We start from the raw sequence: 19,783 nt of genomic DNA on the forward strand, positions 1-19,783 counted from the left end.
GGGAGTTAGTGGTCAGACACAGATGATTTGGTTGGACATAAGGAGAATGTAAGGATGAATATCAGGAATTTATTGAGGAGTGAGAGATAACAATGTGCTAGGAAAGATTGTTGGTGTGTTTGTCAAGGTGTGACAATGATGAGTTGAAATGGCAAACAAGAATTATGAATGGTATGCTGGCAGAGCTGTGCGATGACGAAGTGTAATGAGTAATGGGACCAAGAGTACAGAGGAAATAAGAGGTGAGTGAACTTTTTTATTAAAAAAAAAAAAATCATGAAAAACATTCCATCCTCAATGAATGCTATACTGCATAACCAAGAAAAAGTAGCTTTGTTTATCATTAAATACAGTTCAGAGACATTTGCAGTCTAGGTCCTATATTTAGCAACAATAAGTGTAATTAGAGACAACTGGAATAACGCTTCATAATCAAAACATCTTCTCTCCCCACAGACTATGCTGCTTGCATGTAAGCAAAATAGATTTATTGTATCACTAAACATAGCAGCTAACTAAACACATTTGGCCTAACATCCTCTTTCAAATTTTTAGTTCCAGAAAATACATATAACAGCTGTTTATAATGCTTTCATTGGATACAGAAAGCACACAATTTATTTAAAGCAAAAAGATAAGCATGAGAATATACTGTATATATAACTAGAAATTAGTTTGAATTATACAGATATTCGCAAATCAAGATACTTCACAAATGCTAATTTTAGAAATAAAATTCTACCAATAAAATTCTTCCATGCGGTTAGCCTAGTGGCTGTGCACTTCGCAACCTGGGGAAGGAGTGTCCTAGGTTCGATTTCCATCGGTGACATGAGGAGCTAAAGGATCTTCCTCAGCCATAGCCAAGTTAGTCAGTCTTGGACATGGACAGTAGGTTTTTTTCCCCAGTTTATCCTGGGGTTATTCATCCTGCAAACTGGCCTTGAGAACTCAACGCTGTGGATATAGTGTGTAGGATATACTGGGACATAGGGCTGACCACCTTATCCTGTGAACGGTTTGAGGTCTGATGATTAATAAACCCCACCGCAAGGTAAAAGAGGGTAAAAGGAAAATGAGAAATTCTACCAAAAAAAAAAAATTGCAACTAACATGCCATATAAGCTTTGTGGAAATGTGACTGCTCAACGTGGAAGCAGCATACACATGCTAAAGCTAGTTCTGCCAGTGTCTATACACATATGCAGACACTGCTCAGCATGAACGTGTTAAGGGAATATTCCAAGGAGTTAGCATCAGTCTAGGTTTACCCGTGACAAGCCTTGCAAAATTATAATGAAGATAAAATTATTTCACTTCACAAAAGTGGTGATAAGGTTGAGGCTACTAAGTATAGGCCAATTTGTTGTAATTAAGTTGTTTGAAAGGTTGGTGAGAGCTAGGATATAGAAGTGGGTTGATAGCATTATTCTGTGTTGAAAGATTTTCACTTAGTTACAAATTAAATTAAACTTGCTAAGAATTTGTATTCTTGTTTTATTCTTTATCCAAGTGCAAGCAAGCAAAGTTTTCATATGAAATATCTTCACAACTAGGCTACTTGTATATACCTGCTGATGACTTCACATCAGTTGCCTTAGTATCTCATAATGCAAAATACACTTCCTTTTGGACATGCATAATGGGGAGGGCTACTACTCAGATCAGTTTCGACCGTTATTGAGGTCCAGATAACAGAAGAGATAACAAGGATGAATTAATGCAGAAGTCATATATTTTTTCCATGTACAAATAGTAAAAAAGGTGTATCACCGGAATTTTATAATCATATGATTATATGATTATACAATGCAACATCACCGGAAGTGATGTCATGTGATCAAAACACCACCACATGTAAGATTATGAATGCATGTACTACCACTGAAAAATAGAAATCATTCCATGAGAAATTTGGAAAACATCAAATTTCAAAAAGGAAACAAGCCAAGTAATACCTGGAAAAAATGCCATATAATCATTACAAAGATCTCAATAAAACAAAAACTTTTCTATGATACTTTTATTTGTTCATAACAGTTTCACTTTCATTATTTGTAATCTATGAATCATTAGTTTTGCTCAGAATATAATAAATGAATATATATTAGCATTTCTTTTTCTTCTTCAAACAATGATCAGTTATTCACTAACTTTGAATAATTATATGATATTTGTCTGTTTTTTGTTGCAGCAAAGAAATTCAAAGTTCTCTAAGTTTATTTCCACCTATGCTTGTCATTGTTTACATCATGCAAATTAAAAGTTGAAGTTGAAAATGTTGAAAGTTTATTTTTCACTTGGTCAGACTATAATAAATTTAGTTTAATCCTTTATCCAAGTGTGCGCAAACAAAGTTTGCGCCTGAAGGTATCTTCAGGACTGGGGTAAAGTGGTACAACACCGGGTGACTCCTTGCAAAGGTGGAGAAAGCGACCAACACTCCTATCTCAGTATCTTCCATAATGCAAAACACATCTCCTTGCGGATATGTATAATGTTATGCATTAAGGGAAGGGCCACTACCCAGACTAGTTTTGATCTTTATTGAGGTCTCTTCAGTGGGAGCCAGGCCCAAGTGGAGATACCAAGGCAGAAGCATTAGCAAGGTCATCTCCTCCTATAGGAGCTGCCAAACGGTGTGCCACTTTTACCACTTTACCCCAGTCCTGAAGATACTTTCAGGTGCAAACTTTGTTTGCACACACTTGGATAAAGGATTAAACTAAATTTATTATTGAAGTTGAAAAATTTATCATTATCCAGGTGAAGACTAATCAGTTGTATTGCATGCTGTATATTCTTGTGTTACAGTGACTGTCTATTAACTTAAATCATGTCATTAATAAAGATGTTACTGGTAGTATTTCTTCACTTCCAGTGATGAAACTTAACATCCTATTTATTAAAAGGTGCAGTGTTGGATTTTTCTTGATGTGGAAATATCAGCTGTTATTTCTTTCAAATTACATTGAACACCAAATTAATATACCATGGTGGGTATAAAGCTGAGCAGATGCATTTTGGCTTATATTGATTGTTTGGTCCACTAAAACTGACACTAGTTTCACAACCACAAAATTAATCCAAGAAAGGAAAACACCGCTCATGTCAAATGAACCCAAAACTTTTGTACTAGTGTTTGATACTTGTTGGCTGCATTTCTAGTATTAGATTTTTCATGTCTTTGGGTGTTTTTTTTTTTTTTTGTTTGTTTATATTGAAGTGGTGATTTATTAGTTTCAGTGACTTTAAATGATCAGGTTATCTCTCGAAGGCCAGGTTTCAGTCCGCGAGATGGGATTGGATATTAGGTTAGTGAATTGGATAGCTGATTATCTATCAGATGGGTATCAGCAAGTTGTGTATGGAGAGATGTACTATGCTGAAAGAGAAAAGTCACTAATTAGCATGCCACATAGGTGGGTAACCAAGATAATGACAGATCTCTGGAATGCTCCCCATTATGATAGATAAAATTTGTAACTAGAGAATAACATGTAGTTATGGATACTCTACAGGTGTCATCATACAAGTATGATAAGATTTGTGGATTACAAAAATTTAGTTAAATTTATTTCGTATGGGTTGTGTTTGTGCAAATAGAAAGATAAAAATAGAAAAAGTAAATATATATATATATATATGTACTAAAACAATATGCTAATAATCACAAATTTAAGTTCAAATTGTCTCTAATCCATTGGATTGCATTCGGGGTAGCCTGAAACAGATCCACTGTGCCCTAAAAACTCCATAGTGGACAGTCCTGAATAATATGATGGCCTGTTGGTCAGCACTACAGTCACATGTTAGAGATTGATGCAGGCCCCACTTGTACATCATGGTAGCACATCTGGCATGGCCTATCTTCAGAGGTTTTAGTGTGCTCCATTGCCATCTGGCAGGTCAAAGCCAGGGGCCTCTATCATAGGGTCTGTAATGAGATGTCCATTTTTTATTGTTGAAGTAAGCCAGCATTTCTTCCATTCAGTTTCAGGAGAATATGTATCTGGTTGCTGATTTTTCCAGATCGGGTTGCAGGACTTTAAGCAAAGAGATGGTAGATCTTGGAGGTCTTCATGGATGGGTAAGTTGTCATCATCATCAAATTCCTGCCATGTACCCTCAAGGGATGTACAGGATATGACAGTACTACATGAAAAAATTACATCATTACTAACTTCCTATTTATAATTTTCCTCCAAATCAGTCTGTTACTTGTCAAGACTCCAACATTATCAGATCATATATTTCTATCGTCTAAGGCACTTTGTACCATATCAATCCACCTATATCTTGGTCTTCCTCTGTTTCGTTTTCCTGCCAACCTGGCAGAGAACACTTGTTTTGCTAATCTTTCCTCTCCCATTCTATTTAAGTGATTACCACCTGAGATTAGCAGGTGGTATGGCCACTTGTGTTAGCATCCAGGAATGCTAACACATTCCTGGATGCTGACAATGTCAAGTTCTTTCCTAATATCCTCATTTTTAATATGATATTGCCATTGATGCCATCTGTTCATGCCTCTAATCTTTCTCAGGACTCTCATATCTGTGGTCTCTAGTCTTTGGTCAAGTGTTTTACTTCTGACCCAGCTCTCAGATCCATAAGTTAAAACTGGTTTGAACACTGTCTTGTATATAGCTAATTTAGTGTTCCGACTAATTTCTCTCTTATTCCATATGAATTTATTCAATTGACTTCCCACCATACCAACTTTGCTGATTCTGTTGTCTATTTCTATATTTAATTTACCATCTTCAGTAAAAATCGTGCCTAAGTAGCTGAAATGTTTTACTTGTTCCACAGGTTCTCCATTCACAACACAGTTGACATTTTCAATGATTCTGCCTATTTTCATTGTCTTTGTCTTTTTATTGCTGACCTTCATACCATATCTATTACAATAGCTATTCAATTTAGTCAGAGAATCTTGCATACTTATAGCAGATTTATTTAGAAGTATAACATCATCCGCATAAAGCAAAGAGCTGACATTAACATCTCCAATTTTGATATCAGGTTTAATACCACTTTCCTTCATAATGTGATCCATATAGATAATGAATAACAGAGGGGATAATGTACATCCTTGTCTCACACCAGATTTAACATTAAACCATGTTCCTGTACTACCTTCAATTCTAACTGCTGACTTACAACTCAAATAAAGACTAAGTATTGCTTGATATAATGCCCCATTGACACCATATAACTGCAGCGTATTGAATAGCTTCTCTCTTGGCACCTAGTCATATGCCTTTTCCAAATCGACAAAACTTAAATACAGATCTTTGTTATATTCCCATGCTTTCTCGACTATTTGTCGTAAAGTGAAGATCTGATCCTGACAGCCTCTATTTCGCCTGAATCCAGCTTGTTCTTCAAGCTTTTCTTCCACAATTCTTCTCAACCGTTTCTCAAGTATACTTGCATAGATCTTGCCAGGAACACTCACTAGGGAAATACCTCTGTAATTCTCACATTCAGTTTTATTTCCCTTTTTATATATGGGTGCAATGAGAGCTCTACTCCAATCATCGGGAATTCGTCCCTCTGTCCAGGCTTTCTGAACTATGCAGTGCAGCCACTGTAAGACTTTTATACCACCATACTTCAGCATTTCTGGTCGAATATCATCTACGCCTGCCGCCTTTCCACATTTCAAGTCTTTCATGGCTTTTTCTACTTCAAGTATGGATATGTATTCCTGTCTGCATGCCTGGTCAGTGTTTTTTATCACTGTGCTGTCATCACTGCTTGTTTCATTTAGCAGTTTTTCAAAGTAATTACTCCATACTTCAAGGATATCTTTTTCTCCTGTTTTCGTGTCACCTTTATCATCTCTAACTTCTTTTACAGCACTCTTTCCTCCATTCCTAAGCTTCTCCAACAACCTCCAGAATATTTTGCCACCCTCTTGATATTTATTTTCTATATTCTTGCCAAAATGTTCCCATGACTTTTGTTTAGCTAGTTTTACTCACTGTTTAGCTTTCTTATATTTGTCTCTGTATTCTGTAAGAGTAAAAGCTGACTTATTTGCCAGGAACTTTTGATATGCTTTCTTCTTTTCCTTCACTGCCTCTTTGACTTCCTGTGTCCACCAGGGAGTTCTGATTTTTTTATCCTTGCACACAACCTCACCACATGCCTCTCTGGCAGAATCAATCAATGTTTTCTTCAGAGTTTGCCACTGAATCTCCAAGGTTTGATTCCTGTTCTCAAACTCTTTCATTTTCTTTTCAATAATCTTTCTGTATTTTAGTCTACAGTTCACATCAGAGAGCTGCTCCACTTTTATTCGCTTTAAAACTTTCTTATATGTTATTTTTTTCAATATGAAATTTAATTTTATCCTGCTCAAGACTAAATAGTGATCACTTCCAATTTCAAATCCTCTGTACACTCTGGTGTCTTGCACCAGGGAGAAAACATCACTATCAACAATAACATAGTCAATGAGACTTTTCCTATTCCTAGCCTCTTCTCTCCAGGTGAGTTTGTGCACATTTTTATGTTGGAACATGGTGTTAGTAATAACCAGTCCATGTCCTGAGCAGAAATCCAACAGATATTTACCATTATTATTAGCTTTGCTCTTTTCTCCAAATTTTCCCAAAATATTTTTATGTCTCACAATCATTTCCTACTCTGCTATTTAGATCCCCAACAAGGACCAACTTTTCCTTTTTCATTGTATCAGTTGCTTTTTCTAAAGCGTCAAAAAATTCTTCCACTTCTACCTTAGTAGAACTTTCTGTGAGACCATAGGCACAAATAAGTCTCATTGTCCAGTTCCCCATTCTCATATTTGCCCACATTACTCTCCTTGAGACTGACTGCTATTCAAGAAGATTAGCCTCGTATTTTGTGTTGAATACTATGGCTACTCCTTCTTTTCCTTGATTGTCATTGCCTGAATATAACATTTTGTATTTACTGCTCAGAAAGATCTCACCAGTTTTGGTCTTTTTTGTTTCAGTCACCCCTATTATGTCGATCTGGTACTTATCTAATTCCTCAGCTAGCTCCATTTCTTTGCCATTCAGGCTTCTTATGTTGATAGTACCGATCTTTAACTCTGACGATGTTGAGTTGGGGTTTGTTTTCAGATTTGTTCCGGTAGCTGACTTTTCGCTGTTCGCCCTGGTTCCCTGGCGAAAACAACGGGGGCCTTGTTTAACCAGGCGACACCCCAGCTGGCATGAAATTTTGTCATGTTGTACCATCATTTTTTATTTTGTTTTAATCAATAAGAATACAATTTGGTCGGCTAAATCCCAAATTGCCAGCCCATCCTCGTTCGTTCAGTATCAAAGTAGATACCCAACAGGGTGCACCACGAGAAGGTGAGGATTGGACATTAGGTCAGAAGCCCTGGTCGATTCTCCGAATTCCTTTAAAGGCTATGTGGAGGTCTCCTCTCAGTTATACAGCTTTGACCCTTAAGCACCCTGTTTCTAAAATTTTTGGCCAAATTCTAGGTATTTATTCTACTGTGAATTCTAATAACAAAAGGTCATATAATCAAGGCCAGAAATGATTTACAGAGATATAAATGTGATGCAGCTATATCTCCAATAGCATGCTGTTGGTGATATATCTGCATCACATTCCAGTGTATGGTGTATCTGTGATCATCAGCAACAGTTATTACCATGTGCAATTAATGGCAGATTTTCCCACTCTAGTCAGTTTTGCTCAATAGCTTTCAAGGTTGCAGTGAACGTGGTTCTCTCTCTAGTATGCTTTTTTTATGAATGCATCAATTCACCGAAGATGGCATAAATAACTTTCACCACATGCATCACTTGGTGTGGGTTGATCTATGGTCAGGTCAGCCTGGAATAAGCAAAAGTTCCACATGCATATTTGGATTGCATTGTTGGAGATCACCTCGTCAGTCTCAGTTGTTCTTGCCACTGATGCTCAATAGTTATTTGGTACAGCACATTTAGGAGTATGTGTGATCAGCAGTATGTTAGCACATTTTCATCTAACAGTGGATTGTTGTATGACAATGTAGAATACTCATGAGAGATTCGTTTATATACAGGAGGAAAGGCAGAGCACTTAGGTGCTCTCCCTTGGTGAGAAAATCTGTGAAACTAAATGAGATATAGTGAATAACCAGAGAGGAACTTGGCAATTCAAATGCAAGGAGTGAGGCATACACAATAAGATGGTACTTTGTGCCAGACCTGATCAAATGTCCTGGAGATGTCAAGAGGAACAATAAGTTTCTCAAAACTCGTTTCTAGTTTGTGCTAAAAGGTGGTTGATGTTGAGAAGATCTACTGTAGATTAACAGTGAGAATCCATACTGGTAGTTATGAATAATCACTAGGCAATGAAGAAATTGACTACTGATGATTTTTCTCAGGGACGGCAATGAGATATTTGATGGCTTTCTCTCTTTCTTTTGTGGAATGGGATGAATAATCACTGCTTTCAAGATATAGAATGATAGATGTGGGTTAAATATGAAAGTGATGTTATAGGATGGATGGATATTAACTCTGGAAATGAAAACTGGGAGGATATCCAAGTCATCTGAAGATTCAGATCTTTCTGATAAAAATGAATACACTTTCAACATGTAAACACAAGAAAAGATAGTAACATTTTATTTACAAATATTTCAGCATAAGTGATGGCTAAGGAGAATGAGACTCCCATATTTTTGGTAAATACACACATTCATTTCAATTTAATATGGGCAGTGTACTAAGGCTTTGGCACTTTCCTGAAATAAATGTTTTGGAGTTGTTGTTTTTTTATCAGCAATGTTATGAATTATTCATGAGACTTTCTATGGTTGAGGAGTTAAGGAGTAAGGGCATAACTTCTGAACTCCTCAAATTGGTCTTGCAGGATAATGCGACATCTCACACTGGACTGAACCTGATTGTAGAGAAAACTCTTAATGGTAATACACTAGTTTTTTCCAACCTGCCAGTGAATAACCCAGCTGCAACCTACTTTACTAGATTGCACCTGGAGGGAGTTCAAGTTTGGGGAAATACTGTCCAAGTAGCCATTCACATTTGATAAGGAATATCTGTTGAGTGGCCTAATCCTGCAAGGCCAATTTCAGGAGATCAGAAGTTATGTCTCTATTCCTTAATTCCTAGCAGCTGACCATGGAAATGAAAGGTGGGATTGGCTAGGGAACCACTTTAATGCTGTATCCTCAAATGGATGTTGGGTCTCCACAGTGCATGTGCAATACTCTTAAAGCATGTCACATTCATTGTGCATAAGATGGGAAGAACAAACTAGAGATCAAACATGGCAACTGCTACATCAGGCTCCCAACAAGCAATGTGGCAGCGCTTCACTAAATCATGAAAATCATTTACCAACTAGTGGTATAGTTTGAATTCAACTAGTTAATACATGCTTTTATAAGAGCATATTCATGAAGTTTACCAGATTCTGTTTGTGGAAACAGGCCACGTTGTGGGTAGGTGGGGGTTGGCTTAAATGTAAGAAGTTAACATTACACATTAACAGCCTGCCAGTGGGGAAAAACTTGATCCACTGAGGTAGATGGAAATTTGTGAGGCACTAATTGACAACACACATAAAAAAGAAGTTAATCATTTCCCCAGCAGTTTGTTATGCATGTCTCTGGCTGGTTTGTCTGTTTTTCAAAAAAGAAATACAATCTATGTATCACACATGTCAACTCATGTTCAGTAGGAAAACATTTATAAAAATGCTAATGCTTTCCAATTGAAAATGAGTTGATTGGGATCTGGTATCTAACTATCTGGTTTTAAAACTAGAAGCTGCAAGCTATAGTTAAATATTCTGCAAAAAAATTTTAGCAGGTAGAGTAACTGAGTGTCCCAATTCTTACTATTCAGATATAATCTGCAAGAACTTCGTTAGGATTTCCAAGTGGAAGAGAGCTCAATCAAATACTTACACTTATTTCAATTTATAACGAGGAAACTGTATGCCAAGTCTGGTGGTCATGATTCATTCACTGGTGTAAGAGGTGACCAACCACATCCTTATAAACAGAGGAAGCCATAGATCAAATTGTAAACATTTTCTCCTTATCGTAAATGAAGTTGCACTTCATCCTTATTGAAAATTAATGAATTTAAACAGTTATGAGTTCAGTGTTTTCTTGGTACCACCTCATGTATATTGCTGGTTTGAAATGGCTTAGTTTCAAAACTAGAGTTCTTAAATTATTTAACCTCTAGCCACTATTTTGAAAGTGACTTGTTATTTATTATTATTATTATTATGTGACACCTCCAGGGAGTCCAAAGACTCATCGAGGGAGAGTGTTCCAACTACTAACCGCGCTCAAACTTGCTTAACTTTTTGCGTGAGCCATTAGTAGCAGAGGCTCTACCAATCGACCAACCTTTGCTGGATCCCATACATTTTATCCACTCTCTGTTAGCAGCAGCTTTCCTCCTTATGTTTGGTGGTATGATGTTAGAGAGTGTTGAGTTAGGGAGCCACTGACCGGTGTAGACTTTATGCAACCCTTAATGATTCTCATGGTATCATTAAGTTTCACGTTGAGCTTGCTGACATGATGATTCGAATACCATACTGGACACAGTATTCTGCAAGAGTACACTAGGGCATGGGCAGATTTTATTGACTCCAGCCCGAACATACAAGCTTCCTGATGATGATATTCCTAGTTTTTAGCTTTTGGAAGACATTTTCCAGGTATTTCTTGAAGGTTAAAGAGCAATCTAAAGTGACTACGAGATAGTTTTGGTTGGAGTTGTGCTTCAAAGTCTCCTCTCTGAATGAGACCTTCAGCTGTTTATCAGCTTGATGATTGTTCAAGTGAAATGTGCAAACTTCGGTCTTAGAGGGATTTGGACAAAGACACCATTATTTGGTGTAATAGGTATGGAAGGCACGAGGGTTGTTTGAAAAGTTTGGTAAATTTCCAATAGACGGTGACACAATTTGTTCATTCATACCAGTGTCAGCACATATCATCTTTTTCATGACCCCCTGGCAAAATTTCAGCCACATGCAATGTGTAGTTCTTGTTTGGCAAACATTTAAAATGACCGTGTTTGCATTTTTCATAAAAATGAAGAAAAATGAGTTTCGTTCAGTGATAAAACACTTTTATTTGAAGAAGTGGACAGCCGTGCAGATCAAAGCCGAGTTAGATGCAGTTCATGGAGACTCTGCACCAGCATTAAGGACTATTTATTTTTGGATAAATGAGTTTAAACATGGTCATAAGTCCATTGAAGATGAAGTACACTCCGGACACCCAACTGAGGTCACTATGAAGAAAATGATTGACAAAATCCATGGTATCATTATTGAAGACTTCCGAGTGAAAGTGCGTGAGACTGCTGAGATTGTAGGCATCACAGCTGAAGGGATGTATGATATCCTGCATGAAAAAGCTGTGTGTGCAATGGGTGCTGTGATTGTTGACTGTCGATCAAAAATGCATGCGAAAAGACATTTCAATGCAGTGTTTGGCGATGTTTAATCACAATTCGCAGGATTTTTTTGCATCGATTCGTGAATGTACGAAACTTGGATCCACTACTACACACCACCTGAGTCCAAGCAGCAGTCAAAACAGTGGACAGTGCCTGGTGAAAGAGCACCGAAAAAAGCGAAGACCATTTTGTCAGCTTGGAAGGTGATGGTTACTGTTTTTTGGGATTCCCAAGGAATTATTATGATATCCTATTTGGAAAAGGATAAGACAATAACAGGAGTCTATTATGCGTCATTGTTGGACCATTCATAAGAAGAACCAAGAAAAAACAACCAAGATTGGCACACAAAAAAGTACTCTTTCATCGAGACAATGCACCCTCCCACACATCGGCCATCGCAATGGCAAAATTGCACAAACTGAGGTTTGAATTGGTTCCACATCGACCATATTCTCTGAACTTGTCCCCATGTGACTTCTTGTTCTTAAACTTAAAAATTTTACTCGGTGGGAAAAACTTTTCCTCGGACAAGGATGTCATCAAGGCTGTCAATGATTATTTTGCACAATTTGACAAATCCTACTTTTTAGATGAGATGAAAAAATTGGAAACTTGCTGGACCAAATGTGTAGACCTCGATTGAGACTATGTCGAGAAATGACGATGATATTTTCCAAAAAAAAGGTCCTTATTTTTTTACCAAACTTTTCAAAAACCCTCGTATACAAAGAGAAGGGTGACCAGCAAACTCATGAACAGTAGAAGAAGCTCAGGCAAGAAAGGTGACCAGCATGGCAAGGAAGCAAAATCAGATTATGAGATGAATTTAGCCGAGTAGGCAAAAGGAAATCCCAAAGAGTTCTTTCATTATGTGGCAAGTAAGAGGAAGAATGACTATGGAAGATTAACCTTAATGAGTGATGATGGTCACCAGGAGATGGAAGTGGATAAAATAGTTGAGTTACTGAGTGACCACTTTTTGAGCATATCTTCCTAGTGAGGTTACTGCATTAACCCTATGTGACAGACACTATTATAGGAACAGAGGTGGATGAATTGGAGGTCCTTATGCTATTTCAGAATCTCAATATAAATACAGCTGTGGGATTAGATAGGATATCAGCTAGGGTTTTTGTGAGAATGTGCAAGAGAACTGGCAATGCTTTTGACTAAGCTAGTTAATTTAAGTCTCAGCTCTGGTAGAGTTCCAAGGAAGTGGAAAGAGGACAAAATTATTCCTTTGTGTAAGGTACGTTCTAAGACGACAGTATCAAATTATGGACCAATCAGTATCTCAGGCATGCTGGTAAAAGTATTAGAAAAATTGGTAAAAAAGAGAATTCAAGAATGGGTAGATAAAAATTGGATACTGTATGATGGTCACCATGTCTTTATGAAGGGTTGGTCATACCACTTAGTAATTTACTAACTTTTTATGATAGAGTTTGCAAAATCCAGCAAAATCATCATGTAGCCATTTCCTTTATCCTGAGTCGTATAAAGGAAATGGCTACATGATGATTTTGCTGGATTTTGCAATGGCATTTGACAGAATACTACATGAAGCACTGTTACACAAATTAGAACAAATGGGGATGGGTATGACACTGGTTAAGTGGATGAAAGGATGGCTGCTCGACAGATATCAAAAAGTGGTATATCGAGGGGAAAAATTGAGGGATAACCAGGTGACTAGTGGTGTGCCACAAGGTTCAGTGCTGGGACCATTGCTGTTTAATTTATACATAAATGATACAGGAAATAACCTGAAAGGAAATATTCATTTGTTTGCTGATGATGCAAAATTAGGTAGATTTCACGGTAGTTAATCAAGGCGATGTAGGGAGCCTGCAGGATGATTTAAATAGGCTGTCAGTATGGGCAAAAGTTAATGGGTGTCGGTTTAATGTTGAGAAATGTAAAGTTATGCACTTTGGGATAAATAGATTACAAGTCATTTATCACATTGATGGCACTGTACTCCAGGAAATAGATGAAGCTAGAGATTTAGGAGTGGTGATAAACAGAGAGTTAAAGTTTAGAAGACATATTGCTAAGTTAGCACATAAGATTATTTGGCTATTGAAGAATACGTTAACAGGAAGTTAACGAATACGTTAACAGGAGGAAGTTGTAATTCCTCTTTATAAGGCTTTGATATGCCAACATCTGGATTAATGTGCTCAAGTCTGGTCCCCTGGATTTCTTGGGGATGTGGAAGCGGTGGAGAGGATTCAGAGGCAAGTGGCCAAGATTGTGAGCGGCCTGTAGAATGTGCCCTATGAGGATAGATTGAGGTGTGTGGATTGCAGAATTTGGTTGATAGGAGAAAGAAAGGGGATATGATAGAAACATTTAATTTGCTTAAAGGATTTTATTGGATAGATCCAGGGAAAATGTTTCAGCATTTGGCTAGAGGGACCAGAACAAGGGGTCATCTGAGTTGAATAAAGGTGTGGTCAGTAGGGGTGTAAGGACTAGATTTTTTTGCTTGGAGAGTGGTGAATGAGTGGAATCAGTTGCCAGAGTCAGTTGTGAGTGCTTTTTCTATTAATGTATTCAAGGAAAGGTATGATAGATTGAGTCTCTCGCAGTGAGTCTTCGGACTTCGTGGAGTTGTCCGTATAATAATAATAGGTGTACAGAACTTCAAGGTTGGAACTGAGCATAGCCTCGGCCTCTCTCAGTGTTTAGTCTGAGTTGATAATGCCAGATCGTCTGCATATGCGAACTTTTGGGAGGAGGTTTGTGGCATTCACTAATGTATAAATTAAAGAGGAGTGGTGCTAACACAGAGCCCTGTGATAGTCCATTTTTTAGTACTTTAAAGCAGTGCTTCCCAAACTTATGGATGTAAAGGCCCGCTTGGAAAAATTTAAATATTTCACTTCCCTCATTGGAAAAAAAAAAATCGTAATACAGGCATATTATTATAATATTTATTGTATTTATATTCAATACAAAACATACACAGCGAATATTGCAGAAATCAAATGCAATTATTACATTTTTATCTTACATACACATTTGACATGGCAGACTAAGTCTTAAAACATTTAAAATTTGTTTTCATTATTTCACCCCCCCCTCAACAAAACTAATGGCCCCCAAGGGGGCTGCGGCTCACAGTTTGGGAAGCGCTGCTTTAAAGGGGCTATTTTTACCATTCAGTTGTATCTTGAATTTGCGCTTTAGAATCTTAATCATTGTTGGGTCTTGTATTACAGTTGCAAATTTCAGTATGAATTCATTTACTTAAACTGTGTCATATGCAGCAGACAGATTTTTGAATGCTACTGAAGTTTTAAGCCCTTTTTGGAAACCAGCTTCTCTATGTGTAGGTCAAGTACTTGGTTGCAGCAGCTGCAAGAGTCTCTGAATCCAGCTTGTTCATTTGGTACTATGGCATTAATCAATGGGTAAATTCGATTATAGAGTAATCATTCAAAACTTTTATAGGGAATACTTAGTAAAGATATTGGTTGATAGTTTGCTGCATCAGTAGACTCTTTTCCAGGTTTTTAGGATGGCTATAACTTTGCTTCTCAGGAATTCCTTTGGAATGTTCCTGCTTTCTAGAGTTTTACAGGAAAACTGCAAAAGCCATTTACAAGCGTTACTTCCAAGATGTTTAATGAACTCAGGGTATATTCCATCCAGGCCTGCTGTTTTCAGTGATTTAAATGCTTGAATCAGTAGTTCGTTTTCAGTGAATGGCATTGAGAGGTATTTATTTTGTTTGACACTTCTATAAACATGGATATATTTGGTGATAAGTTCTTTAGAATAGGATGCACTACTCTTTACGTTGTTAGATGTTTGCTTGATTCTAGTTGCTATGTCTTTAGGAGTGATCTGCACAACTTTCTGCTTAGAAACTGATGCAGTTCTGAGTTTCTGGAGCAATTAATAGTGGGTGAAGTCTAAATTTTCAGTTGTGGTTTTTCAACATTGCCTTTGTTGTTCGTTAAGCATTTCTAAAATTCTTTTTCCCATTTCAGGATCTGGATCTTTTTTTGTATTTTTTGAATAGTTCCTCAGTTTCAGGAGACCAGCATAGGGTGTACTGTTTCTGGAAATCTCTTGGTATACGTCGTTTTGCAGCACTTATCAGTACTCCTACAAAATGTTTGTAATTTTCAACTTCAGGTTGGATCCAATGGATGTTAGATTCAGTTTGTTTAGAGTACTGTTCCCAGTTAGCTTTGCAAAAATTCTATCTTGATCTTTCCACAGATTGTATAATTGGGATTTGTGTTCCTATAGTGACTATAACAGGTCTATGTTGAGATCAGATAGTATACGTCGTTTTGCAGCACTTATCAGTACTCCTACAAAATGTTTGTAATTTTCAACTTCAGGTTGGATCCAATGGATGTTAGATTCAGTTTGTTTAGAGTACTGTTCCCAGTTAGCTTTGCAAAAATTCTATCTTGATCTTTCCACAGATTGTATAATTGGGATTTGTGTTCCTATAGTGACTATAACAGGTCTATGTTGAGATCAGATAGAAAAGTACTTTACCCACTTGCAACACCGAGGATAAGAATTATCCTCCGTGTTGCAAGTGACAAAGCAGAGATCAGGATTTGAGTCTTTCTTCCATCTACCTGATTTAAAAGTTCTAGAGTCTTTTGCATCAGAAACCAGTGATAGCCGAAGGCTTTCAGCCCATTCCATCCATCTAGTACTGTTGATATCATTTCTGCAATAGCCCCAGAGTAATGTTAACTGCTAAAATCTCCTATGTAGACTGCTGGATGTTGGTGAGCAGGAAGAACTGGGATAGATGAAATTTATTTTGGTGGTTTGTAAACTGACACTATGGTTGTGCCAGCTGCCTTTGCTGTGATGATCTCGGTGTTGTTATAATTAGAAAAAGATATTATTTTGCAATTTTCCATGTTCTCCTGCATGTAGATAGCAGAACCATATATCGGTGACAGAAAATGTAGCCCAATCCTGTAGCCAGTGATAATCTCATCTTCTTTGCTGATATGTATTTCCTGGACAGAGATTACATTGATATTATTTGTCCTGTAGATTTTTCCAAGTAGTTCACTTTTGTCTTTGGAGGCATCCTCTGTATTAATTTGCAGGATCTGTAGGATGAATTCAGTTTCCCTTATTGTTTGGTCTGTTTTAGAACCTTTTTGAAAAGGTCTACTTTGTTTCTTTCTGTTGCACTTTACTTTCATTTTGCACATATTAGTTGGGAGGTCAAAAAAATGATGGATTCTGCTCCCAATAGTCGTGAAAGTTTAGCTGCCAAAGACGTCGCCCAGAGTACACCACAAGGAGGCGTTTCATGACAATTCAGCACCCACAAAATTTAACTGATAGGTGGAAAGGAGAGGGTATGAGAAAAACATGTGCCTGCAAATTGAGATGTGTCATTACGGAGCTCCTGAAGATTGGTGATTTTTTTTCATTTATGAGTGTATTGTTTATTTTATCTTAAGTTCCCATGAAGATGGCAACATGATGTTGCCGAAATATTGGAAGTATATATTAAAGTTTGATTTAATTTATATTCTAGTATACGCTGTCAATTCCTTAAGTATTTAATAATCCTGTTTAACCAGCATATAAGCCTTTCTACAAGAAAAATGTAATAGAGAAACAGAAAAGAAAAATAAAAAGAGATGATAGCTTGTTGGAACTAATGATTCAAATAGCAACAAACACAGTATGAAAGGATATAAAGGACTGTTGGACGAAGCGAGGAAGAAAAGTGAGAGAGTGAAAATTGTTGGTTTATTACTGAGAAATTTCAGTACTCAGTTATGAAGGAGCAGACACAAATGATTCATTGCATAGGCTATGTAGAAAAAATGGGTGTGAGTTTTGTGGATGTGTAGAGTGAGTTTGATGGTAGAAAAGACTAGCATAAGGAGGATGGCCTGCACTTGAATGGATTTGACATCAGGAGCCTGGAGAAATTACTTATTGGGATGAGATGTAATGCAGAGAGTCAGGAAAGATAGATCAACATGGCAAGAATAGTAAATTTACAAGTTCATGTGTAATTCAGCTCTGGTATGTAAACATAATAATGATATGAATGCCATTGTGAATGGTTATTTATCTAGCACAGTGGTGGAATTGAGCACTTTTCCCTCTCTAGAGGGAAAAGTGCTCACTTACACTAGGAGTGAGTGTAAGTGAGGATTGAGTTTATTGCTTTGGTGTATACATTGTAGCCTAAGATTATGAGTATTAGTGAAATCTGGCCTATCAGAGACAGATGGAACTGTGATGAAGGGCAAAAGATATAGTATTTTTAGGAAAGACAAAACAGATATGAGAGGGTGGGTTGGGGGGGGTATTACTAATGATATCTGATGATCTGAGTCGAGAGTAGAAATGCATGAAAGCAATAATAGCAATAATGTCCCATGTAGCAGTGAGATTGAGGATATCTCGTGTGAAATGGAGGCTAACAAGATGAATTATATGGTGAGGTGTTATTACAGACCTAGTGGTTCATTTGCTGGGGACAGTGAAATGCATTGCCAAATTATCCTAATTGATCTAAGCACCAAAAGGTGAACAGTTGGTTTACCAATTAAAAATGGTAGCCATGGCTAGAAATCAATATTAAAAACAATCATTAATTATTTTTGATATGTACATGAGATGAGAATCTCCCAAACTTGGGAGGGGGGGGCGAAGAGATAGACAATCATTTTGATTCAGGTTATGCCAACATAAAAGGGCTTCATAACTCTCTTTGAAAAGGCATTCATATTTAAAACTGTTTCTATCTAGAAAATGAGCTTCATCTCACAAGATACTGTGCTTAGTGTCAATGTTATACTGTGCTAGACCTGACTTTTTGAGATTTCATGTATTCAATGTAGTATTGATTTTCCTTAATTCCTTTTTTTTTTTTTTTTCCCCACAGAATGGCCTGTCTGCTCAGACTATGTCAAATTACATTCACGAGGGATCTGGTAAACACCAGCTAATGAAAGATGCAACAGTTTATCTTTTGTAGCTGGTAATAGATGAGAAATTTTGTTGATAGAAAAATATGTGAGATTAAGATGAAACATTCTCATAATTCTACCAATAGGTTCAGAGATACCAGTAATACAGTATGGTGGAAAAAAAAAAAAAAACAGTACTGAATATGGTATATACCATTATACTGCATATCTCATAGTGTATGTACCGAGGGGGGGGGATGTCAAAGTTCAGTCCAATTTTTTTTGCACCATACCATACAAGCAGTTGGAAAACCTGCAGTCTGTCGAAGAATCCTTAGGTGTTGGAAAATAGAAGTCAGTTATCTTTTGGATTTGATGAAGGTTGTAACCATTTAATTCCACTAAAGTTTTAATAGTGAGAATTTCTTGTTGCCAGCTTGAGGAAGCACATATTATGTGCTCTATTAATTAATGACTTAACAACACCAATTTTTTGGGAGGCATGATGAGCAGACATTTTCATTAAAGTTCATTACTGTGGTTATTATAATTTTTATTTTCTCTAGTTATGTCACAGGCACCTTTAAAAATTAAACATATGAACTATTGACTTGGATGTGGATGTTTGATGGACAGATATCAGAAAGTATATCTGGTGGGTTCGAATTTGCCAGATATAAGATGACCAGTGGCTGTAAGAATTATTCCTTGGGTTGTTGTTGTTGTTCATTCTGTGCATTAATGAAAAGGATTAACTTACCTTAAAATAATGGAGACAAAAAAGAAAATCCTGTTGCATATTACCTGTTACATATTTGTTGTAACATTGTCTTATATGATTAAACAAATTGTGTGTGAACAGTAGACTGCAGCACATTATAGTAGTATTCTAATGATGTGTGTATATATATAAGAAGGAACATTACTTTCAGTAGAACCTGTAATATCTTTTCTTGTTTTCTCCATGGGTTGCATTCTTGTTGAGTGCACTGTACTTTCAAAAATAATTAAATTAATGTTATATAATATTAAAGATCTAACTGAATTGAGTTTAAGAAATCTTAATATCTTTAATTATGGCTTTCTAAAAATTATTTTAACTTTTTTTTCTTTCATTTTCAGAGAGGTACAGTACATCTGCTAAGATGGTTAAGAAGTCGCATTGAAGACCCAAATAAATTAAAGGAATTTCCCTCAAGTAGACCAAATAGTGCTGACATGGGAAATTTTAAAGATGATATTCCACCTTATGTTGACAAATTTATGTTGCGATCATCAAGAACTCTTAATTATAGGTGCTTTGTTTATTTGTTTTAATTTGATTTCAAAATACTCTGTTTACAAAAATTATACAGTTTACTAATGACAAACCACATGGCATAGCAA

The 19,783-nt window shown here is 36.7% G+C and overlaps 1 protein-coding gene across 1 annotated transcript in view; it reads left to right on the forward strand.

The window, feature by feature from the left end:
• LOC150108587 (leucine-rich repeat-containing protein 40-like) overlaps positions 1–19,783 on the forward strand; it is a 234,408-nt gene that overhangs the window by 143,323 nt on the left and 71,302 nt on the right. Inside the window, exon 10 of the mRNA XM_090416034.1 lies at positions 19,520–19,692. Within this exon, the coding sequence (XP_090272160.1) occupies positions 19,520–19,692 (173 nt within the window). The remainder of the gene's footprint in view (positions 1–19,519; positions 19,693–19,783) is intronic.

Source organism: Typopeltis vanoorti, chromosome 3 (genome assembly GCF_054136105.1).
Source record: "Typopeltis vanoorti isolate ZY-2024b chromosome 3, IOZ_Tvanoo_1.0, whole genome shotgun sequence".
NCBI lineage: Eukaryota > Metazoa > Arthropoda > Arachnida > Uropygi > Thelyphonidae > Typopeltis > Typopeltis vanoorti.